Genomic DNA, 25,791 nt, shown 5'->3' on the forward strand with positions numbered 1-25,791 from the left:
ACAAGCTAAGTCTATCCAGTCTTTCGTCTGAAGAAGGGTCCCAACCCGAAATGTCATCTGTTGTGCATGCGCTCCATGTGCTGCCAGCTTGCTTTGCCGTCTCCGATGGCTGTGTTGAGTGGGATGTGTCTCCGTTGAACACTTGCTGCTGGGGTGTGTCTGCGGCGGCCAAGACATAGACTCTGACATGGAGTCACCACCAATAGTCAGAGCTGTAGAGGGTACATTGATTAAAGTGAGGCTCCCACTGAAGCTGATAACCACAGGAGCAGATGTTCCCAAACAGAACATAGAACTGCACAGAAACGGGCCTTTTGGCCCACAATGTTTGTGCTGAACATGATGCCAGATTAAGCTGATATACCCAGTCTGAAGAAGGGTTTCGGCCCGAAACGTTGCCTATTTCCTTCGCTCCATAGATGCTGCTGCACCCGCTGAGTTTCTCCAGCTTTTTTGTGTAAGCTGATATACTTGACTGCACGTGATCGGTGTCCCTCCATTCCTTGCATAACCATCTAAAAGCCTCTTAAGTATTGTATCTGCCTCCACCACCATTGCTGTGCATGCCAGGCAGCCATCACCCACTATGTTTTAAAAAAAACCTTGCCCTGCACGTCTGAGGAGGGGATCTTTAAGGTTGAATGTTTGAAAGAAACGTGAGCTTGGATCTAATCTCGAGCCTGCCCCTGGTTCACTCTGTGCATGACCTGCTGTCCTGTTCCTTCCAGCAAGCTGTCCGGGCGAGACGGTGCCGAGCTGCAGGAGGGTGACCTGGTGGACAGGCTGCGAGCCTTCAAGCCTGGACAGGCACTGACCTGCTACGTGTACAGGGTACGGCCTTGTGTCTCTCCGCTTCCGCCGTCTGAGGAGGGGATTTGGGGAGTAGACCACTCCATGCTGGCTTTCCAAGCTGCTGGTTGGCACTATTTGGTTGTTTGTTTGTTTGTGTCCACTTGAACATACACACGTGCTCAAGGACAGTCACGGATGTGGCCTCTTCCTACCACATAGTCATACAGCGTGGAAACAGGCCCTTTGGCCTAACTTGCTGACCAACAGGTCCCATCTACACTGGTCCCACCTGTCTGTGTTTGGCCCATATCTCTCTAAACCTGTCCTATCCGTCTACCTCTCTAAATGTTTCTTAAACGTTGTGATAGTACCTGCCTCAACCCACTATGTCTGATGTATTTTACCCCTTCAACTGCCTGCAGTACTACAGTGCCAAGCAATGTCTGGATGTTGAAGTGACCCACGATATACACGGGAATGTGGAGCTGCTGCTGCTGTCCCTCAATCACAAGGTGAGTGCCGGGTTGTCGGTGGGCAATTATGAAGGTGGGCAGAATACCTGTGGAGGGATTCCTGCAAGTTGGGAGGCTGTCCTGTCCACGTTGTTTCCAAGAGAGTCCTGTGTTTAATGTCATATACACCAGGATGGACATTCTTACTTGCTGAAGCTTTACAGGCCCAATAACGCAACAAATAAATATACAATCTTCAACAATACAATAAGTTGTAGTAATACCAGGTAACTAGACTGCGATAGTGCAAGCCAAAGTATGTAAAGCGAATTAAACAAAGACAGGAGTACTGGTCCACCACTGATTTTCTGGCACCCTTAGTTTTTGAGGCTTTCTGGATTAAATGTTTTGCAGGACTAACAGAGGTCATAGCCTTTGAAGGTACTCGAACAGTACCGGAACGGTCCACCTGGGTTGCCGGCAAGCCACGATGCCGGCCCTCAAAGTTGGCGATGGGAAGTGGCCGGCCGGGCCGCAGTTCCAGAGCGCAGATTCAACCCACTGGCCAGATGCGGAAGTCCCGATGAGGCCGAGATTGGCCTCCTCGCCTGAGGCCTAAGCGCCGCACTTTCAGTGGGGGGTGGGACTCCGGGGGGGATTTCAAGTGAGCTCTTGTACGTTTGGACGGATTAAAGGAGGTGCCTGATGAATGCACAGTCCTCAGGCTCCTGTACCTTCATTAAGCTGACAGCGTGTATTTATTGTCTGTTAGTTTGCCATTTGGGATAGCTTGGTCCCGGTCAGCAAGACTCTGAATGGCACTTGTCTGTTTTATAGACCTCCTCTGAAAGGTTTTCTTCCTCTCCCTCAAACTCAGTGCATGAAGCATCCCGAGAGAGCCTTCCAGCCCGGTCAGGCATTGACGGCGACCGTGATCGGCCCAGACAGCAGCGGCACGCGCCTCTGTCTCTCACTCACAGGTGAGACTGAGTGCGGGGCGCTGGAGGCAGGGTGGGCCAGGGGCAAGAACTGGGGGAGTTGCCGGGATTGGGGAGAGGGGGTTTGCGGAGGGGGGGGGGGGGGGGGGGGGGGGAAGCTACGAACGTTTATGTTGGGGAAGGGTCACTGTTGGGGGGGGGGGGGGAGGGGATTGTTGGCAGGGTTTGGGACAAGGGGTCTCCGAGGATCAGGTGACTTCTGGCCGCGGAACAGCCTCTGGGAGCTGGGACCTGAGGAAGGGGTGAGGAAGCCGGTGAAGCTAGCAACGCGAGGGCTCTGAGCCCGACCGCCTGTGGGGCTGGGTGTCAGGGTAGCCTGTGAGCTGGGTCAGTTACCACCCTGCAGTCTACAGGGTAAAAGGCAAGGGAGAGGCTTAGCCCAACAAAAGACATGGGGGCACTTAAACAGTGACTTATTGCAAGATCAGCAGTGGAGAGCACACTGAAACGTCACCTATCCATGTTCTCCGGAGAACGCTACCTGAACCGTTGAATTGCTCCAGCATTCTATGTCTTTTTTTGTAAAGCCGCATCTGCAGTGCCTTGTGCCTCCACATCTTTCCGGAGACTGTGTGTACAGAGCGAAGCATTTCTGCTGGGAATTGGGGCAATGGAGCCAGGTTCTGGAGCTGGGGGCAAATACAGAATACTGGGAGAACTTTGCTGGTCAGGTACTTTGTCCTCTGCCCCAGCAGCTGTGAGCAGGGAGGTTGGGGCTGGGGGAACAGGACTGCTTGGTGCTCTGTGATTTGTTGCTAAATCGTCACTAAACGATTTCTTCCCAACGCACTTCCCCAGGTCTCTGCTCGCTGGATGAAGGTGCGGTGACCCTGGGCATTATCAGAAGGGTTGTCCCCGGCGTAGGGGTAATGGTCAGCCTGCCCCTGGGCACCACTGGTCGGGCAGGCCTGTGTGATGTGACGGACTCGTACAGCGAGGTACCGCTGGATGGGCTGGTACCCGGCAGCCTCGTCAGGTGGGTGTGGGTACCAGGAGGTGCCCTTGTTCGCCCTCCGGCTCCGGGTGTTTGCAGGGACTGGGTGTCAGAGGGACGGACATGACATTAGAGATGCAGCGCGGAAACAGGCTCTTCGGGCCACCAAGTCCAGGCCGACCAGCGATCACCTCGTACACTAGCACAATCCTACACACTAGGGAAAATTTACAAAAGCCAATTAAGTTACAAACCTGAACGTCTTTGGAGTGTGGGAGGAAGCAGGAGCACCGGGAGAAAACCCACCCGGTCAAAGGGAGAGCGTAAATCTCCGTACAGACAGCACCTGCAATCAGGATCCAACCCAGGTCTCTGGCTCTGTAAGGCAGCAACTCTGGGGTTGATGAGCCAGTGGAGAGACTGGCTCCTGCAGCGTGGAGTGGGTGCTAGAGGGTGTGTTGCAATTTAGAAGAGTTCAATGCAGTGCAATGGTGCAATATTGGAAGGAGTGATGCAGTGCAGGAGACCACTGCCATGCTGGAGATGCAGTACTGCAGGGAGTGATGCAGTGCAGGGAACGCTGGCGCTGAGGTAGAGTTGGTGCTTTACAACGACAGAGACCCAGTTTATATCCTGACTACGGGTGATGTCTGCCCAGAGTTTGTATGTTCTCCCTGTGGCTGCGTGGGTTTTCTCCGGGTGCTCTGGTTTCCTCCCACACTCCAAAGACGTATGGGTTTGTAGGTTAATTGACTTTGGTTGGAGTTCCCCACCCAAGTGTTGTCGAGTCAGGCATTGAGGCAGATGAGAAGTTTTTAGATAACTGGTGATTCAAGGTAGATGGGGTTAGTGCGGGCAAATGAGACTGAGGTGATGGGTCTCGCTGAATGCCAAGCCAGGCACCAGGAGCCCGCTTCTTCTGTTATGAGAGAAAAGGGGGGATTTAAGGATGATTAGATGTGGGAGGACATAGTGAGGTTGTGAGTATTCTCTTTCTCCCACCCACTCCTCGGTCCCTGGTCCTCCAAAGTAATCATCTGCTGAGGTTGAATTTCCTGGTACATCCTTGTCTTCCATTGATTCTCTGTTCTTTATTTCTTCAGGTGTTGTGTTATTTCAAAAAGTCAGAATCAACTTGGAATTTCTCTGAGGAAATCCAGGTGAGTTTCCCTCCTTCCCTCCCCTGTCCTGTTGCAATACATTGTGGTAAAGTCATATAGCATGGAAACAGGCCATTCAGCCCAACTCATCCATGCTGACCAAGATGCCTCATCTAATCTAGTCCCATGCACGTTTAATCTGTATTCCTCAGAACCCTTCATATCCATGTATCTGTCCAATGTAATTTTTATAATTTTACAGTACTTGCCACAACAATCTCTTCTGGCAACTTGTTTCCATTTACCCTCCACCCTCTGTGTGAAAAGGATTCTTCCCCCCCCCCCCCCCCCCCCCCCCCCCCCCCCCCCCCCCCCCCCCCCCCCCCCCCCCCCCCCCCCCCCCCCCCCCCCCCCCCCCCCCCCCCCCCCCCCCCCCCAAGGTTCCTATTAAACCTTTCCTCTCTCACCTTAAACCCATGTCCTCTGGTTCTTGAATCCCCTACTCTGGGTAAAATACTCTGTGTTCACCCGATCTATTCCTTTCATGATCGTATACACCTCTATAGGATCACCCCACAGCCTCCTGCATTCCATAGGAATAAAATCCTAGCTTGCCCAACCTCTCCCTGCAGCTCAGGCCCTTGAATCCACATCCTTTTAAGGAACAAGGTTTTACATTGTTCTATATTTTCAGACTGGACACTATTAATGTAAATGCAGCAGAAATCATCAAATGATTAACTGTACTCATCTGCACATCAGGGCCAACTCCACAGAAAAAGCTGCTGCTAATCAGCCGATATCTGCAATTGTAGAGTCAAAAATACACAAAAAATGTCTTTTGATGATTATTTTCCATTTTGATTTTTTTTTTTTTTTAATGCATAATTTTCTGAATTATTTTGCCGATGTGCGTTTGGTCCCTCCAGGGTTTACCCTGAGAAGCAGCATTCAGTGTGTGACCCCGAGCTTGCAACGATCAAGAACCTTTGGAAGGGGGCCGTCGTGAGGGGTTATGTGAAGGACGTTGGGGAGCTAGGAGTGTACGTCAGGTGAGGTTGCCCAGGTAGCTGTGCGAGATGTCAGATGTGAATGAGTGTGCAAAACTGTGTACAGATTGTGCCAGGCCAAGTGGATGACTGGCTCCGACGCATTCTGGTGAACCAGACTGGTTTAAAAAATTAATGAACTGTTAGTGAGGTTAGAGCTTTTAAATTTCAGATTTATTGCCACACTTGCTGAATTTATTTCTGTTGCCTGTGTCCCGAACCCACCTCAAAAGGTGTGCAGGTTTGCAGGCTAATTGGCCTCTTTAATGTAGGGCATGAATGTAAAAATGGAATAGCATAGAACAGGTGTGAACTGGTGATAAATGGTCAGTGTGAGTTCGGTGGGCCGAAGGGCCTGTTTATATGCCGTTCTGACGCAATGGGTGTTAACACCTTTCACACCCACTCTGCGATTCCAGTCTAACTTGTTCTCACTTGATTGTCACCCAGCACCATGAACTGTTTCCTGCGGTGTTTTCAACACCTGCTGAAAACCAACACCGGCTGAGTTTTCCAGCATTTTATTGCACTGCTCGTAGTCGTGAGCATGTGCTGTGAATCTGTTTACTTTACTTTAGACTTTGGAAAATACAGTGTGAGAACAAGCCCTATGGCCCACCAAGTCTGCAATCGGCGATCACCCCATGCACTAACAGTATCCTGCACACAGTGGACAATTTGACCAAAGTCAATTAACCTACAAACCTGCATGTTTTTGGAGTGTGGGAGGAAACTGGAGCATTCCAAGGGAAACCCCACGTGGTCACGGAGAACGTGCAAACTCCGTACAGACAGCACCCATAGTCGGGGTGGAAGCCGGGTCTCTGTTTCCTGTAAGGCAGCAACTCTACCGCTGCGACACTGTTCCTCCACACCGTTTGCTTTCACATTATCCAAACAACATGTGGGTCAATCATATTGAAATATATTTCCCATTTCTCCCGTATTCTGCAGGAGGATGGGCACCAGTGGGTGGAGGCAGCCTGCAGCTTGAGGTGTTCTTGTTGAATGTGAAATCAGTGTTGTAATCTGAGTGTGTGAATGTACAGTGATGGCCAGTGCACCTTCTTTAGCGTGTTATCTTTGTGTTTCAGCCTGTCTGCCTCTCTGTCGGGCCTTGTTCAATATCAGCACGTCACTGATTACTCCGTCATTGACAACAGAATCTACCAGGAGAATATACCCAAGGGAAAGCTGGTGACGGTGAAAGTACTGAGGTAGGAGTTGGCTGGGAATGTGGGCAGATGTGGCTGTCTCCCAATTATCCACTGGCCTAAAAAGGTGATGCCTTAACCTGCCCGTTGGTTTTAGGAGAGACTATAGGTTAGTGAGAATCCAGGACTTGCTATTCAGAGGTATTCAGTCAAAGGTTTGAGGAGAAACAAAGTGCACAGTGCTGGAGGTCCTCAGCGGGTCAGGCAACATGTGTGGAGGGAATGGACAGACTATGTTTGCATCAGTCTGAGGAAAGGTCCTGACCCGAAACATCATCTGTCCATTCCCTCCGCAGATGTTGTCTGACCCGCTGAGTTCCCGCAACACTTGGCGTTGTGTTGGAGGAACTCCAAATTGTGATGCTGAACATCTCTCCGTAACCTGCCACCACAAGGTGATCAGTTAGTTGAAGGACATAATTTCTGTGATATTCTAGTCATTTCTGGGCACCCTCTCCAGTATCTCCTGAGGAAGCACCTGAGTGTTTTAACGCGGCACGGTGTGTAGCGGGTTCTCCAGGTGGCTGTGCAGCCTTCGTGTGATACTCTTTTGTGCTTTCTCCACAGCACAGACGTGCAGTCTGGCCACGTGGGGCTCTCGCTGCTCCCTGCAGATACCAGGAACCCAGACATGCTGCCGGAGTCGCTGGGCTTGTCGCGCAAGGAGCCGAATGAAAAGGAGAGCGGGACCACTGAACGCGGGAAACGCAAGCGGAGAGATTTCAGAGCGGGAGCAGGTGCTGAACTCTGCTGAAATTGGTTTAGTTTTACTCCTAGTTAAATGGTTGAGGTGCGGAGTGGTACAGCAGGTTGTGCTGCTGCCTTGCAACTCCACCTTGGGTGCTGTCTGTCTGGAGTCTGCACGTTCTCCCTGCGACCGCGTGGGTTTCCCTCGAGTGCTCCAGTTTCCTCCCACATCCCAAAGACGTGTGGGGACAGGGGGTGACATTACCCCTTGTGTAGGTTCCTGTGTGTTCCTTGTGTAGGGCACGTGATGTGGAATCTGTCGCAGGGGAATGGGAATAATGGGATTGCACAGAGTTGGTGTAAACCTTGGACTGAATGACCTCTATTCATGAGCTGCTGCCTGGCCTGCTGAGCATTTCCAGCATTTTCTTGTTTATTTCCTTCACTTTGGTCCAACATAACTTGACAGGCATCAGGTAAACCTCCCTTCATATGTATTGGCTCCAAGCCAGCATCTTCTCAGAACTGAAGTTCTCCAATCTGAGGACATTGCCCCACCCCCACCCCCCCAGGGCCTCCTCCCTGTGGTATGTACTTGTCACTCAACTGTTGAGTGCATTCTGTGGGGAAGTGCTAGTGCTTGGTCTTATAACCATATAACAATTACAGCATGGAAACAGGCCATCTCAACCCTTCTAGTCCGTGCCAAATACGTATTCTCCCCTAGTCCGATATACCTGCGCTCAGACCATAACCCTCCATTCCTTTCCCGTCCATATAACTATCCAATTTATTTTTAAATGATAAAAACGAACCTGCCTCCACCACCTTCACTGGAAGCTCATTCCACACAGCCACCACTCTCTGAGTAAAGAAGTTCCCCCTCATGTTACCCCTAAACTTCTGTCCCTTAATTCTCAAGTCATGTCCCCTTGTTTGAATCTTCCCTACTCTCAGTGGAAAAGCTTATCCACGTCAACTCTGTCTATCCCTCTCATCATTTTAAAGACCTCTATCAAGTCCCCCCCCCTTAACCTTCTGCGCTCCAAAGAATAAAGCCCTAACTTGTTCAACCTTTCTCTATAACTTAGTTGCTGAAACCCAGGCAACATTCTAGTAAATCTCCTCTGTACTCTCTCTATTTTGTTGACATCCTTCCTATAATTAGTCGACCAAAATTGTACACCATACTCCAGAATTGGCCTCACCAATGCCTTGTACAATGTTAACATTACATCCCAACTTCTATACTCACTTGTGTACTATTTCTTGCCAACTGAGGCGAGAGACCCATCTATCTTCTGAACCACTCTACAGACGACTCCTGCAAACATCAGGGGCATATGTGCCCGATGGGGTGACACAGCGGTAGAGTTGCTGCCTTACAGCGCCAGAGATGCGGGTTCGGTCCTGACTAAGGGTGCTGTCTATGGAGTTTGTACGTTCTCCCTGTGACCAGGTAGATAATTTGGTGCTCCGGTTTCCTCCCACATTGCAAAGACGTACAGGTTTGTCAGTTAATTGACTTTGGTAAAATAATTGTGAAGGATAGTGCTAGTGTACGGGGTAATTGCTGGTCGGCGCGGACTCATTGGACCGAAGGGCCTGTTTCAAAGCTAGATCACGAAGCTAAACTAAACTAAATTCCAGTGCTTGTTTGTTTGTTTGTTTGCTCTCCCATTAGCTGCCCTCCAAAATATTGAAGAGACAGAAGAAACAGCGCTTGGAGGGGACTGATGGTGGGTTGGATGTGTACTGTCGGGAGGAAGAGGAAGAGGAGAGTGACACTGAATTTAAGGTGAGCTTCACTGAGTTTATAGCCCCTGCACAGAACAGAGTTTCCATCAACGCCCAGGTGTGGCCTCTCACCCAGAACGCTGCTCCCTTCAGTCCTTGCATCTAGTGCTCACAGTCACAGAACTGTACAGTACAGGCATAGGCCCTTCAGCCCACCATGTCCATGCCAACCAAACTGGAATACTGGGCTTGTCCCATTTGCCTGCATTTGGCCCATATCCCTCTTATCCCTTCCTGTCAATATATCTGTCTGAATGTCTTTTAAATTACATCTGCTTCTACAACTCCCTATGGCAGCTCATTCCAGATATGTACAACCCTCTGAGTGAAAACATTGTTCCTGAGGTCCCTCTAAAAGTCTCTCCCATTTCACCTTAAGCCTGTACCCTCTAGTTTTAGAATTCTCTACTCTGGGAAAAGGATTGTGATCATTCACTTTATCCATGATCGTGTTCACCGCAATAAGGTCACCCCTCAGCCTCCTAAACTCCAAAGGGAAAAGTCCCAACCTATCCAACTTCATCCTGTAACTCAAGCCCGCAAGCCCAGTTAACAGTTTGAATAATCTCATCTGCACCCTCTCCAACTTAATCCATTCTGATGTATGGGTTCCTCTCTAATCACCTCCATGTAATGTGGGAAGACCTGCAGCTTCTGCCCTTTCTGTGCCTGCTCCGCCAGAATCCACAATCCTTCATGCTCCACTGAAGCCCATTTAAAACCTGCTCACCATTGTGAAGTGGGAGAGGTGGCACCTAATGCAGGCACAGCAGCATGCTTCAAACGGCTCTGGGTCTGGTGATTTATCTATTATTGTGTATCTATTCCGGTTTTAATATTATCCAGGACACTGGGGGGGGAAAGTAGTAGTTGTCAGCAGTGAAGCACTCCCTCAGTCCTATGTTGCAGCTTTGACCAAGATTGTGTGCTTTGGTCTCTGGTATAAGACTCAAGCCCACATCCCTGTACCATGAGCTGCAGCAGTCCCCAAGCTGCCTACCACTATACGTGAGGCCACTGGGAGACTCGTTGCCCTGTGTTCTGCATCAGTTATAGCAATGCCCTGGCTTGTCAGCCTGTGGCAGGCAGGGAGGGGGGAAAAGGGGCCAGTTATATTGTCACCCCGAGCACCCTCGGCAAGATAAGCTCCTCTGCATTTGCTTAATTCTGCGGGAGTTTCCCAACTGTCGGCTAACGTTGCTTCGCCCTGGTCTCCCTCTACAGAAGCCAAGTCCCGCCAAAGCCACGGTCGCCAGACTCCAGCTGCCCAGCGGCTTTGCTTGGGACGCTGGTTTAAACACCATCGCGCCGGCGCTGAAGGACCAAGAGGACATGAGCTCGGACAGCGAAGAAGAGCAGAGCACGAACGCCGAGGTAGGGGAGACCTCTGTGTCACTTTAGCACTGTTACTATTGATTTATCATTTGTCACGTGTACCAAGATTCAGTGAAAAGCTTTGTCTGTGCGCTATCCAGTCGAATCGTACCTTGCATGAGTACAATTAAACCGTACACAAGTTCAACAGGTAGTGCAAAGAGAAAAATACCAGAGTGCAGAACATAATGTTAAATTACAGGGAAAAAGTGCAAGGCCGGCAATGAAGTAAGTTGGAAGATCGGAACTACGCTCTCGCTCTTGGGAAGCTGCTCCTGAATCTGATGTTTTGCGTTTTCAAGCTCTTGTATCTTGTGTTGTGGGAAGGGGGGGGTGTCATAATGTCATAAGTGTTAGGAGCAGAGTTGGGCCATTTGGCCCATTAAGTCGTCTACTCCATTCAATCATGGCTGATCTACCTCTCCCTCCTAACCCCATTCTCCTGCCTTCTCCCCCCCCCCTCCCCCTGACCCTCTAGCCCAGGCTGAGTCGGCGGGAAAAGGAAGCGAGCAGACGGCGTGAGGAGGAGGAGCTGTCGCGGACCGAGCAGCGTCTGGCCGACCCCACGCGGCAGCCCCAGACAGCAGACGACTTTGACCGGCTGGTGCTGAGCTCCCCCAGCAACTCCATCGTGTGGATACAGTACATGGCGTTCCACCTGCACGCCACCGAGATCGAGAAGGCACGGGCGGTGGGTGAGAGGGCCCTGAAAACCATCTCCTTCAGGTAGTGTTAAAGAAAAGCCTGCAACACACCAAACAAACTCTGCAACACACTGTGACTCTGAAGACGGCTCATCAAGTCTACTGTGCCGTTCAATTATGGCTGATTTATATTTCCCTCTTAACCCCATTGATGTTCGTTTTGGCCTCTGCCTTTCAGGGAGGAGCAGGAGAAGCTGAATGTTTGGGTGGCCCTGCTGAACCTGGAGAATCTCTACGGCACCGAGGAGTCACTGACCAGGGTGTTTGAACGTGCCGTGCAGAACAGTGAACCCATCAAGGTCTTCCAGCAACTGGCCGGCGTCTACAGCAGGTCCGAGAAGTACAAGGTAGGCTGGCGGGTAACCCTGCGTCTGTTGGTGATGGTAAAACTGGGGGGGGGGGGGGGGGGTTGGTTGGGGGCTTTATTGCTCTAACACTGGTCAGGACAGGGCACCTACGCTGGCCTGAACTCTAGCGGCCCCAGGGACAGATGGTGCTCCACCAGGCCTGATTCACTGATCTACCCTTACCAAGCCCCAGGATGCAGAAGAGGTGATAATTTCCACTTTGTGTCTGACCCTGGGGCGGTGTGGATGGAGCTTCATTCTGTGTCTGACCCCGAAAATGTGTTTATATATATTTTTTAAATTTAAATCACACACTTCCACCACACGTTCCCAAGGTGAGAGACAGAGTGACACTCCCTCTGGCCCGGTCTGTCACATACTCCCAGGGTTAGAGACAGAGTAAAGCTCAACACAAAAGGATGGTGTCACTCGGCAGTTCCTTCCTACACAAAGAGAAGCTCCCTCTACACGGCCTCATCCCACAATCCAGGGATCAGACAGACAGTCGCTGCCACAAAAAGGCTGGCAGCATCATCAAGGACCCACACCATCCTGGCCACACACTCATCTCCCCGCTACCTTCAGGTAGAAGGTACTGGAGCCTGAAGACTGCAACATCCAGATTCAGAAACAGCTTCTTCCCCACAGCCATCAGGCTATTGAACTCAACTCAAACAAAACTCTGAACATTAATAGCCCATTATCTGTTTATTTGCACTTTATCTGTTTTATTTATTCATGTGTGTATATATTTATACAATGGTATATGGACACACTGATCTGTGCTGTATTCATGCCTTCTATATTCTGTCGTGCTGAAGCAAAGCAAGAATTTCATTGTCGTATCTGGGACACATGACAATAGACTGTCTTGAATCGTTTGCGAGTGAAGCTACTTCTGCACCGTCCAGTCACACACTCCTACACTCACTCGCGGGGCTGGGGAAGCATGGATTAGACAGTAAATCACCACTGCGCCACGCAGTAACTGTGGGTTGTGTTTTGCAGCAAGCGGACTCCCTGTACAACACCATGCTGAGACGGTTTCGCCAGGACAGCTCCGTCTGGCTGAGTTACGCCTCCTTCCTCTTGAAGCAGGGGCGCGCAGAGGGAGGCCATGCCTTGCTGCAGAGAGCCCTCAAGTGTCTGCCACAGAAAGAGCGTGAGTTGGGGGAGAGTGGGGTGTTCTGCTGTCTGCGTTTGTCACTTGGTGCCGGGCAGGAGGTTTTGTTTCATTAGCTGCTACAGCTTCACAATACCAACCTGACGGACAACTTGGAAAGGGCAGTGGATCAGAGGGCTGCAGATAATAATTATTGTCATTATCATCCTTTATTGTCATCTTGCAAAGCAACAGTTGTACAGTGCAAAATGAGAAGACGTTTCCCAGGGAATACCAGAGCATCGCACATAAATATTTAAACATTTCATGCATAAAATAAAAAACGATAAAAAACAATCCAGTTCCTGATAAAACAGTACGAATAGTTTAACAAAAAAAGTGCAGGTAAAAACAGCAACATTAAAATACAAGTAAAAACAGTCATAAAATGTCCAGGGCAGCTGATTTAAGTGGCCTGAGCCAGTGCCAGTTATTACTCAGTGTCAGTTATTAAATTGTCAGAGCAAAAGCAGCAGAATCAGGTGGAGTGACTGTTTAGCAGCCTCACAGCCTGTGGAAGGAAGCTGTTTAGCAGTCTGGTTGTACGGGCTTTGATGCTGCGGTATCTCTTGCCTGATGGCAGGAGATCTAGATGTGTGTGGAGGGGGTGCAGTTTGTCCTTTGCTATGCTCAGTGCTTTTTTCAGACAGCGGCTCTGGAACAGTTCTTGTACCAAGGGTAGCGAGATGCCAATGATCCTCTCTGCTCCCCTCACTACCCTCTGCAGAGACTTCCTGTCTGAGCAGTTACAGTGATCATGTTCATGCAGTACGTGAGTACAGACTCCACCGTACCCCTGTAGAAAGTCCTGAGGATGTTGGTGGGAAGTGAGACCTGTTTGAGTTTCCTCAGGTAGTGCAGTCGCTGATGGGCCTGTTTGACAATCCCAGTGTTGTTCCTGGACCAGGTGAGACTGTCTGTGATTTGCACTCCGAGGAACTTTATACTCTCCACTCTCTCCGCCACTGATGTTGAGCGGCGTGTGTTTGGGCTGCGACCTCCTGAAGTCGACAATCATCTCCTTTGTTTTGTCTACGTTTAATTCTAAATTGTTGTTGCCGCACCAGTCCACTAGTTGTTTCACTTCCTCCCTGTAGATTGTTTCACCCTCTCCACTGATGAGTCCCACCACTGTGGTGTCATCTGTGAATTTTATAATCCTGTTGTCCCTGAATCTAGCATCACAGTCATGTGTGAGCAGCGTGAACAACAGCGGGCTGAGCACACAGCCTTGAGGGGAGCCTTGAGGCTGAGGTGTTCTTGCCAATACGGACTGACGTAGAGTGATGCTCTATTATTTTGTGTGGGAAGGAACTGGTTTACCCCGAAGCTCAGCGGGACAGGCAGCATCTCTGGAGAGAAGGAATGGGTGACGATTCAGGTCGAGATTCTTCTTCAGACAGAGTCTGGGGAAAGGGAGCGAGAGATATAGACGGCGATATAGAGAGATATAGAACAAAGAAATTAAAGATCTGTAATAAAGTAACGATCAAGGAAGCGGTCCATCGCTAGCTGTGGGCTAGTTGAAAACGAGTTATACAGACAATGTAACTCACAAGGACGCCAGTGAAACTAGTACAACGACTAGGGTGGGGAGGGATGGAGAGAAAGGGGGTTCAAAGGTTACTTGAAGTTGGAGAAATCAATATCATACCGCTGGGTTGTAAGCTGCCCAAGCAAAATATGAGGTGCTGTTCCTCCAACTTGTGTTTAGTGCGTATCACTTTGTCTGTAGGTGGTGAGGACAGGGAGATGGAGATTGGGGTGTGTTGGGGGCGAGTGAGTAGGAGGCGAGGAAATCGCAAGGACAATTGGGGAGCAGATCAAAGAGTTGGGAGACTTTCTGGAAATTATTGGAATTATTTAATGTTGGGGAGACACAGGGTGGGGGATAGAGTGGTTATTTACACAGAGGGTGGTGGGTATATGGACCGAGTACCAGAGGAGGTAGTTGAGGCAGTTACTATAACAGCATTTAATAGATATGGACAGATACATGGATAGGAAAGGTGGAGAGGGACGTGGGCCAAACCCGGGCAAGTGGGACTAGCATAGATTGGGCATCTCTTTCAAGCTGTTATCAGGCGACTAAACCATCCTATTAACAACTAGAGCTATCATCTACCTCATTGGAAACCTTTAGACTTTAATCGGACTTTACTGGACTTTATCTTGCACTAAACGTTATTCCCTTTATCCTGTATCTGTACACTGTGGGCGACTCGATTGTATTCATGTATAGTCTTTTCACTGACTGGATAGCACGCAACAAAAAGCTTTACACTGTACCTCATGTGACAATAAACTAAACTACGCATCTTCGTCGATAAGGATGAGTTGGGCAAGGAGTCTGTTTCCCTGCTGTGTAACTAATACTTACACAAAAGTCCCTCTCAGTCTTGCCCTGTAGCTGGGTTGTTAAAATTGTGTTGGTGTGGTTCCTTATCCACCGGTTCTGGGGATTACGTGTGAATCGGAGGCGTTTCAGATCTATTTCCACTCACACCGCGCAGGGTTTAAGACTGGGCACAAGATAACACTGTTCAACACTTGAACCTGCTGTCCATGCAGTCAGATCCCGGCTTATCTCAAATCCATGTCTGTTTTTTAAGAGGCTTTTAGATAGGTACATGGATATGGAGGGAAGAGATATGGATCATGAGCAGGTAGAGGAGAATAATTTAGTTTAGTTAAGAGATACAACATTGAAATGGGTCCTTTGGTCCAACAAGTTCATTCGACCAGCAATCATCTGTTCCATATTATCCAAGTTGCTCATCCACCCGAAACATTAGCGGCAATTTACAGAGGGCCAATTAACATACAGACCCGCACATCTTTGGGTTGAGGGAGTAAACCAGAGCGCCCGGAGGAAGCCCATGTGATCACAGAGGGAATGGGCAAACTCCACACACACGCACGCACGCGCGCGCGCACACACACACACACACACACACACACACACACACACACACACACACACACACACACACACAGACCGCCTGAGGTCAGGATCGACAATAAATGCAACTTGACTTGAACTTCAACGCTGGTCTCTGGAACTGAGCCGAAAGCTCCACCAGTGGTGCCACTGCTGCTAAAGAGTGGCATCATTTTGGGAACGGACGTTGTGGGCAGAATGCCGTGCTCCTGTGCTGTACTGATCTGTGTGTGTGTGTTGCTTCTGTTTGCGCCGTTCCAGATGTTGACGTGATCGCCAAGTTTGCACAGCTGGAGTTCCGGATGGGAGACACGGAGCGGGCCAAGGCCATGTTTGAGAACACGCTGAGCAGCTACCCAAAGCGCACGGACCTGTGGTCTGTCTACATCGACATGGTGGTGAAGTACGGCACCCAGGAGGAGGTCAGGTATGTCCTGTCTGGAAGGGGACAGGGTGAGGAAAAAGAGGGGAGGTTCCCAGAAGACTTCATTGAATGCCGAGAGTTAGGCTCTGGCTAGGGGGGGCATAGGTGTAAGGTGCGAGAGGGTGGTGGGTATATGGAACAAGCTGGCAGACGAGCTAGTTGCGGCAGGTGCTATAAACAACATTTAAGAGACATTGGACAAGTACAAGGAACGGATTAGTGATACGGCATAAACACAGGCAAATGGGGCTAGCTAAGATGTGATATCTTGGTCACAGCGTTTGACCCATATGCTTCTAAACATTTCCATTCATGTACTTGGCCAAATGTCTTAAAATGTACCTCCGTCTACTACCCCCACTGACAGATGGTTGCATATGCCCACCACCCTCTGTGTCCGTGCTGTGTGACTCTAAATCTAACCTTCTCTCCCATTCTCCCACTTATTTCCCCACCACCCGCATCCTCCACTCGCCATGCTCTCCCCCTGTCTTCCCCCCCCCCCCCCCCCCCCTCTGGTCTCTTGCCCACACTGCTCTAGACATATCCTGGACAGAGCCGTGCACCTCAAGGCAGCTCCCAAGAAGATCAAGTTTTTCTTCAAGCGCTACCTGGACTACGAGAGGAAGCAGGGCAGCGCGGAGCGGGTGCGGGCCGTCAAGGAGAAGGCTCTGGCGTACGTGGAGTCGCGCGGCTCGATGGAAGGGAGCTAGCCTTGCCTGCCCGCCTGCCCTTCCACCGGCGCCCTCTGTACATTGGACCCCCAGACGGGCCGGGCCGATCTCCCGGTGAGGTGGAGCCTCCGGGCCGAATCTGCCCTGATGCTGCGCCTCATCCGTTTGTCTTCTCCGCTGTGACTGGCCGGCTTCCCAAGGGATGGTCTCGGCTGGGGGGAGGAGCACCGACTCTGCACAGATGGTTCTATGGCTGAAGCTGCAGGAAGAGCGGGACCCCAGTGACATCCCATATTGGCCACAGTCGCAGCTCGCAGTCGCAGTTGCGGGGGGGGGGGGGGGGGGGGGGGGGGGGGTCTGTTCACTGGGGGGGAGGCGTCCCAGGGCAAGGCCAGTGCTGTGTGACGCTGTAATAAAGCTGATGTGTTGGTTTATTATTGTCTGTTGTGTGATGCTGTCCAGTCAAATCACACTGTACATGGGATAGTCAAACCATGCAGACCTATTGTTACAACTACAGAGGAGGTGCAGCTAGAAATAAAGTCCAGTGTCTGCAATGAGGTAGGTTGGAAGATCAGGACTGCCCCAAGCTTGTTGGAGACTGTTCAGTGGTCTGAATAGTTCTTTCCTGTCCAAATGTCTTAAAATTTACCTGCCTCGGCTCCTGAATCTGGTGCTACAAGCTTTGAAAGTTGTGTGTCTTCTGCCTGACTGGAGAGGGAATGGCTTTTTCATAGAAACTAGGTGCAGGAGGATGTCATTCGGCCCTTTGAGCCAGCACCGCCATTCATTGTGATCATGGCTGATCGTCCCCAATCAATAACCCGTGCCTGCCTTCTCCCATATCCCTTGATTCCACTAGCCCCTCGAGCTCTATCTAACTCTCTGTTAAATCCATCCAGTGATTTGGCCTCCACTGCCCTCTGTGGCAGGGAATTCCACAAATTCACAACTGGGTGAAAACGTTTTTTCTCACCTCAGTCTTAAATGGCCTCCCCCTTATTCTAGGACTGTGGCCCCTGGTTATTCCAAGACTGGCCCCTGGTTTTCCATGCCAATCAAGTTGATACATGTGCTTACAATTGACCTATAACCCTCTAAACCACTCCTGCCATCTATGCTCTTGCTCTTCCCTATAACAAGGTAATGATATGGTACGATAACATTTGAAAGACGGGTATGGATATAAAAAGGTTGGAGGTCTATGGGCAAACATTGGCGAAAGGGACTAGCTTAGATGAGGCATCTTGGTTGGCATATGCAAGTTGGAGCAAATGGTCTGTTTCCGTGCTGGGTGGTTCTGACTGGTGAATGAGATTGGGCCAGGGTGTAAATGAGGCTTCTAATCAAGTGCCAGCGAGGGGGTGGGTGTAGATGGCTGTGGGGACCAGGCTCAGACCTTGCTGCAGAAGACCACCTTCTCCCAACGGACCTGGCTGCCGTTGTTGATCTTGGCGACGGGCAACTGCCGGTCGGGACCACCGGGACGGGCGGGGGGCGGGCGCCACGTTCAGGGGCGGCTTGTGGATGTGCCAGTCCCGCAACAGTTTGTTCATGGCCTCGCCGTCAGTGATCCCGAAGAGCTTGGGCTGAGAGTCCGACTCGGCGCGGGGGTCCGGCGGGAAGTGGGGGCCGCAGCCTCGACTCAGCTCACCCTCCCCATCTCCAGGAAGATGCGCTGCACAATGTTCATACTAGCCCTCTGGAAACCTGTCCCTTCAGCCCACAACACCCATACTAGCGCTCCAGAAACCCCCACTGGCCACCAATATTGGAATTGGTGGAGAGGTGGAATATTGCGTTGGGGGACCAGCCCTCCCGTGTGATGCTGGGACCCAACGGGTCCCACTTAGTCTAGTATTCCTCTAAACCTTTCCTATCCTTTTTTCAGTCCAAATGGATTTTAAACATTGTAATTGTATCCACTTCTATAGCTTCCTCTGGCATCTCATTCCAGATACGGACAACCCTCTGAGTGAAAAAGTTGCCTCTGAGATCCCTCAACTCTCTCCCCTCTCACCTTAACCATATGCCCTCTAGCTATAGAATCCTCTACCCTGGGATAAAGACTGTGAGTTCACTTTGTCCAGGCCCCTTGTGACCTTGGACACCTGAATAAGGTCACCCCTCAGTTTCCTATGCTCCAGGGAGAAAAACAATTCTCAGCCTATCCAACCTCTCCTTGTAACTCAAGCCCTCAAGCCCATTTAACATCCAGTGGAAGTCACATTGGACTTAAGGGTGGGATTTTGCTCCAGTTGTTGACTGAATGATGATTTAGTTTGTTTTAATTTAAATGATAATTTGTTTAAATTGGTTTTATAATGACCTAGACATTTTCCGAGTTACAATTTGCATTCAATTTGAATTATCTTTCAAGGACTCTCCAAAGAATTATCTTGCAGCAGGACAAGGTCATGGTGATGAAGAAAGACACACAGTGCTGGAGTAATTCAGCGGATCAGGCAGCATCTTTGGAGAAAAAGGATGGGTGACACTTCGGGTCGGGAACCTCACTTTTGCACAAGGTCATGGTGATGTTGAGAAGAGCAACACAAGAGGTTGGGGCAAGAGTTGTCCATCTGCCATCACGGATGACCTCTGCACATTCCTGTCCCTTCCCTGATTAGATAAATTCAAGAATGCTTCACCATCACGTGTATCAGCACCTATTGCCTGCCAAGCTTTGTCCAAGCAAAGCCGCTGGGCAGCTGGAGTCTGGCGACCGTGGCTTTAGGGCTGAGAGTCCCAACTCTGCTCCCCCCTCCCCCCTCCCTGGCTTCCACAAGCTGACAAGCCAGGACATTGCTCCAACTGATGCATAACACAGGGCAACGAATCTGTCCCCAGTGGCCTCGCGTATAGTGGATAGGCAGCTTGGGCACCGCTGCAGCTCATGGTACAGGGATGTGGGCTTGAATCCTACACCAGAGACCAAAGCACACAATCTTGGTCAAAGTTGCAACGTAGGACTGAGGGGGGGGGCTTCACTGCTGACAACTACTACTTTCCCCCCAGTGTCCTGGTTAATATTAAAACTGGAATAGATACACAATAATAGATAAATCACCAGACCCAGAGCTGTTTGAAGCATCCTGCTGTGCCTGCATTAGGTGCCACCTCTCTCACTTCACAATGGTGAGCAGGTTTTAAATGGGCTTCAGTGGAGCATGAAGGATTGTGGATTCTGGGGGAGATGGGGCAGCAGCCACAGAGAGGGGAGAAGCTGCAGGACTTTCCACATTACAGGGAGGTGATTAGAGAGGAACTCGTACATCAGAATGGATTAAGTTGGAGAGGGTGCAGATGAGATTCTTCAAACTGTTACCTGGGCTTGCGGGCTTGAGTTACAGGATGAGGTTGGATAGGCTGGGATGTTTTCCCTATGGAGTGTAGGAGGCTGAGGGGTGACCTTGTTGAGGTGAACAAGATCATGAGGGGCATGGATAAAGTAAATGCTCACAATCTTTTCCCCCAGCAGAGAATTCTAAAACTAGAGGGTACAGGCTTAAGGTGAAATGGGAGAGATTTTAGAGGGACCTCAGGGGCAAAGTTTTCACTCAGAGGGTTGTACGTATCTGGAATGAGCTGCCAGAGGAAGTTATAGAAGCAGATGTAATTTAAAAGACATTCAGACAGATATATTGACAGGAAGGGATAAGAGGGATATGGGCCAAATGCAGGCAAATGGGACAAGCCCAGTATTCCAGTTTGGTTGGCATGGACATGCTGGGCTGAAGGGCCTATGCCTGTACTATACAGTTATGTGATTGTGAGCACTAGATGCAAGGACTGAAGGGAGCAGTCAAAGTCAATTAACCTACAAACCTACACGTCTTTGGAATGTGGGAGGAAACCGGAGCACCGAATTATCTACCTGGTCACAGGGAGAACGTACAAACTCCACAGACCGCACCCTTAGTCAGGAACGAACCCAGATCTTTGGCACAAGACCAAGCACTAGCACTTCCCCACAGAATGCACTCATCAGTTGAGTGACAAGTACATACCACAGGGCCACAGGGAGGAGGCCCTGGGTGGGGGTGGGGCAATGTCCTCAGATTGGAGAACATCAGTTCTGAGAAGAAGCTGGCTTGGAGCCAATACAAATGAAGGGAGGTTTACCTGATGCCTGTCAAGTTATGTTGGACCAAAGTGAAGGAAATAAACAAGAAAATGCTGGAAATGCTCAGCAGGCCAGGCAGCAGCTCATGAATAGAGGCCATTCAGTCCAAGGTTTACACCAACTCTGCAATCCCATTATTCCCATTCCCCAGCGACAGATTCCCCATCACGTGCCCTACACAAGGAACACACAAGAACCAACACAAGGGTTAATGTCACCCCCTGTCCCCACACGTCTTTGGGATCTGGGAGGAAACTGGAGCACTCGAGGGAAACCCACGCGGTCGCAGGGAGAACGTGCAGACTCCAGACAGACAGCGCCCAAGGTGGAGTTGCAAGGCAGCAGCACTACCTGCTGTACCACTCCGCACCTCAACCATTTAACTAAGAGCAAAACTAAACCAATTCCAGCAGAGTTCAGCACCTGCTCCCGCTCTGAATCTCTCCGCTTGCGTTTCCCGCGTTCGGTGGTCCCGCTCTCCTTTTCATTCGGCTCCTTGCGCGACAAGCCCAGCGACTCCGGCAGCATGTCTGGGTTCCTGGTATCTGCAGGGAGCAGCGAGAGACCCACGTGGCCAGACTGCACGTCTGTGCTGTGGAGAAAGCACAAAAGAGAATCACACTCAAGGCTGCACAGCCACCTGGAGAACCCGCTACACACCGTGCCGCGTTAAAACACTCAGGTGCTTCCTCAGGAGATACTGGAGAGGATGCCCAGAAATGACTAGAATATCACAGAAATTATGTCCTTCAACTAACTGATCACCTTGTGGTGGCAGGTTACGGAGAGATGTTCAGAATCACAATTTTGAGGATAAACACAACGCCAAGTGTTGGAGGAACTCAGCGGGTCAGGCGGCATCTGCGGAGGGAATGGACAGATGATGTTTCGGGTCAGGACCTTTCCTCAGACTGATGCAAATATCATCTGTCCATTCCCTCCGCACATGTTGCCTGACCCGCTGAGGACCTCCAGCACTGTGCACTTTGTTTCTCCTCAAACCTTTGACTGAATACATCTGAATGGCAAGTCCTGGATTCTCACTAACCTATGAAGGATCTCCTAAAGCCAACGGGCAGGTTAAGGCATCACCTTTTTAGTCCAGTGGATAGTTGGAGACTCAGCCACATCTGCCCACATTCCCAGCCAACTCCTACCTCAGTACTTTCACCGTCACCAGCTTTCCCTTGGGTATATTCTCCTGGTAGATTCTGTTGTCGATGACGGAGTAATCAGTGACGTGCTGATATTGAACAAGGCCCGACAGAGAGGCAGACAGGCTGAAACACGAAGATAACACGCTGAAGAAGGTGCACTGGCCATCACTACATTCACACACTCAGATTACAACACTGCTTTCACATTCAACAAGAACACCTCAAGCTGCAGGCTGCCTCCACCCACTGGTGCTCATCCTCCTGCAGAATACGGGAGAAATGGGAAATATATTTCAATATGATTGATCCACATGTTGTTTGGATAATGTGAAAGCAAACGGTGTGGAGGAACAGTGTCGCAGCGGTAGAGTTGCTGCCTTACAGGAAACAGAGACCCGGCTTCCACCCCGACTATGGGTGCTGTCTGTACGGAGTTTGCACGTTCTCCGTGACCACATGGGGTTTCCCTTCGGATGCTCCAGTTTCCTCCCACACTTCAAAAACATGCAGGTTTGTAGGTTTGTAGACTTTGGTAAAATTATCCACAGTGTGCAGGATACTGTTAGTGCACGGGTGATCGCTGATTGCAGACTTGGTGGGCCAAAGGGCTTGTTCTCACACTGTATTTTCCAAAGTCTAAAGTAAAGTAAACAGAGATTCACAGCACATGCTCACGACTAGTTGGATTTAGCTCTTAGAATCAATGGATACGGAATCAATGGATATGCGGGAAAAAACAGGAAGGGGGTACTAATTTTGGATGTTCAGCTATGATCATATTGAATGGTGGTGCTGGCTCGAGGGGCCGAATGTCCTAGTCCTGCGACTATTTTCTATGTGTCCATGTAAAAGAATGACGAGGGGCGGGGACAATCCCAACGGCATATCTAATAATAATAATACATTTTATTTATGGGCGCCTTTCAAGAGTCCCAAGGACACCTTACAAAATTTAGCAAAGAGAGTAAAAACATGTAAGCGGAATGAAATAAATAGTAAAGATATCACCAGTACACAAATTAAAGACAGAATTCAACCCAAAGACAAAAATCCAAAACACAATATGAAGAGAGAGCAGCGGCAGCTAAAGCGCGCCAGCGTCCACTCTCCCTTCCGGCAGCTATCTAAAGGGGAGCAGAGAGGTAACATTGTCTGAAGAAGGGTCTCGACCCGAAATGTCACCCATTCATTCTCTCCAGATCTGCTGCCTGTAGTGTCTATTTTCGGTGTAAACCAGCATCCGCAGTTCCTTCCTAACATCAGTGGGGATGCAGGCTGAAGGAAACGCGAGAACAGGTATCAAAGAGGATGGTGTGACTGTGAGGGTTGAATTTTGATATAGGTTGTGCCCCACAAAGATGTGTGTTCCGAAGGCTGTGGAGGGAAGTCAATGGATATTTTTAGGGTAGAGACAGATAGATTCTTAGTAAGTACGGGTGTCAGAGGTTCTTGAGAGAAGGCAGGAGAATGGGGTTAAGAGGGAAAGATAGATAATCCATGATTGAATGGCGGAGTGGACTCGATGGGCCGAATGGCCTAATCCTGCTCCTATAACTAATGAACATAAGAATTTCAGTTGTATAATTGAATAACTAGACACTGATGACTGTGCGGCCAGGTTCTGCTCCAATTCCATCTGCAATTTGCCATTTGTAGTGTACATCACTGCGGTGGTCCGGGTATCAAACAATGATGAGACGGAGTTAATGTTGAAAGCAAAATTGTTGTTCTGGCACCATTGAATCACAATATCAATCTCCCTCCCATCCTCTGACTCACCATTATTCATTATTTGTCCAACAACGATAGCGTCTTCAGCAGATGTAAACATGAGACTGGCTACACAGTCGTGGATATGGTGTAAGTAGAGCACATGACTGAACAAAGATCCTTGAGGTGCCCCTGTGGTGAGTAATCGGTGAGGAAGTGTTGTCGCCAATTGGTCCAGATTGCGGTCTGCCAGTGAGGAAGTTGAAGATCCAGTTGCATAAAGATGTACATAGACCCAGTTCTCTGAGTTTGATGATAAGCTTGGAGATAATGGTGTTGAGTGCCAGCTACAGTTGATGCGTTCTTATTGTCCAAGTGGTCCAGTGAAGAGTGCAGAACTAGCGAGATCACACCCCCTGTGGGTCTATTGTGGCAGTGGGCAAATTGTAGTGGGTCCAGGTTCTTGTTGAGGAAGGAGTTGATATGTGTCATAACCAACATCTCAAAACACTTCAGCACCCCAGATATTAGTGCCACCGATCTGTCATCATTCGCGCATGCCTCATTACACTTCTTGGGAACTTGTATCATTCATGCCCTTTCAAAGCAGCTGGGAACCTTGGAAATTAGTTATGAGAGGTTGGTTGTGAAAGGATTCCGGTAATTTGAAACTCACAATGTCAAAATAAAGGTCGACAGATGATTTGTGGGCAATGAGTCAGTGTCAAGAAAGAACATGTAAAGAATGCTATTGGATGGAAGCCAGCAGCAGCACATCAGTGGGGATGAAACGCGAGGGCAGGTAACAAAGACAGGTGGTGTGTCTGTGAGGTTTGAAATCTGATATAGGTTGTGCCCCACAAGGATGTGTGTTCAGAAGGCTGTGGAGGCATGTCAATAGGGTAGAGACAGATAGATTCTTAGTTAGTACGTTCTTGGGAGAAGGCGGGAGAATGGGGTTAAGAGGGAAAGATAGATCAGCCATGAATGAATGGCGGAGTGGAATCGATGGGCCGAATGGCCTGATTCTCCTCCTATAACTAGTGAATGTATGAACTTCAGATGTATAATTTAATAACTAAACCCTGATGACTGTGCGGCCAAGTCCTTCTCTAACTCCTTCTGCAATTTGCCGTTTGCAGTGTACATCACTGTGGTGGCCCGGGTATCAAACAAAGATTAGACGGAGTATTGGAACGAGACAGAGGACTTAGTAATATGGTGTCAGGACAGCAACCACTTCCTCAAAATGTAGAAACAGGGACCTGTTTACCGAGAATAGACACAAAATATTGGAGTTACTCAGCGGGTCAGGGAGCATCCCTGGAGACCATGGTTGTGACCCTTCTTCACACTGACAGGGGGGGAGTGGGTGGGGGGGGGGGGGGGGGGGGGGGGGCATGGATTGTCTTTCTGCTGACTGGATAACACGCAACAAAAGCTTTTCACTGCATCTCGGTACACGTCACACTAAACTAAACTAAACTAAATCAGAATGGTGGAAATCTACAAGCGCTCTTCCCACCCCTGCAATGTCTGAAGAAGTGTCTGGACCCAAAACATCACCTATTCCTTCTCTCCAGAGATACTGCCTGTCCCGCTGAGTTACTCCAGCATTCTGTGTCTATCTTCGTTTTAAATCAGCATCTGCAGTTCCTTCCTCCCACTTTCACATCTGCACCGGGGGCAGTTTACGGAGGCCAATTAATCTACAATTTAATGGTAAGATTAAATGAGAGCTTACCAGTTTGAAGTTTGATCTTTATTTTATGAGGAGTTACGTTGAGGGACTACGTGAAGAAGGCCGTCCAGGCGCATGCGCGTCAAACTTCAAAGCAGCGGTGTGAAATCACAGATGATATACTCTGAAGCATAATAGTAAGCTACGTGATAGAAACTTAACTTACCTTTGATCTTATTAGGGTGGGAGCGGAGGGCACGTAGTCCCTTGACGTAACTCCTCATACAATAAAGATCAAACTTCAAACTGGTAAGTTCTCGTTTAATCTTACTATTTAACTTCGGAGTCACGTGAGTGACCACGTGAAGATTTTAAAACTTCTGTGATTTCAGGCCGTAGATTGGGTTCCGGCGTATCACTGCATTTTGCTTGACTCTATGAGTGAAAAACAGTCAATAACATGCAAAC

General features: G+C 49.6%; 1 protein-coding gene across 1 annotated transcript in view; it reads left to right on the forward strand.

Moving 5' to 3' along the window:
- The window catches only part of pdcd11 (programmed cell death 11), a 43,809-nt gene extending 26,826 nt beyond the window's left edge, over positions 1 to 16,983 (forward strand). The window contains 16 exon segments of the mRNA XM_055646523.1: positions 729 to 831; positions 1,215 to 1,304; positions 2,122 to 2,224; positions 3,041 to 3,218; positions 4,280 to 4,336; positions 5,206 to 5,328; positions 6,420 to 6,542; positions 7,107 to 7,260; positions 7,262 to 7,276; positions 8,911 to 9,024; positions 10,248 to 10,397; positions 10,876 to 11,123; positions 11,280 to 11,448; positions 12,457 to 12,610; positions 15,813 to 15,978; positions 16,517 to 16,983. Coding sequence (XP_055502498.1) covers positions 729 to 831; positions 1,215 to 1,304; positions 2,122 to 2,224; positions 3,041 to 3,218; positions 4,280 to 4,336; positions 5,206 to 5,328; positions 6,420 to 6,542; positions 7,107 to 7,260; positions 7,262 to 7,276; positions 8,911 to 9,024; positions 10,248 to 10,397; positions 10,876 to 11,123; positions 11,280 to 11,448; positions 12,457 to 12,610; positions 15,813 to 15,978; positions 16,517 to 16,688 — 2,119 coding nt within the window. The 3' untranslated portion in view covers positions 16,689 to 16,983.
- Positions 16,984 to 25,791: the final 8,808 nt, after the last annotated feature.

Source organism: Leucoraja erinacea, chromosome 15 (genome assembly GCF_028641065.1).
Source record: "Leucoraja erinacea ecotype New England chromosome 15, Leri_hhj_1, whole genome shotgun sequence".
NCBI classification, from domain to species: Eukaryota; Metazoa; Chordata; class Chondrichthyes; order Rajiformes; family Rajidae; genus Leucoraja; species Leucoraja erinaceus.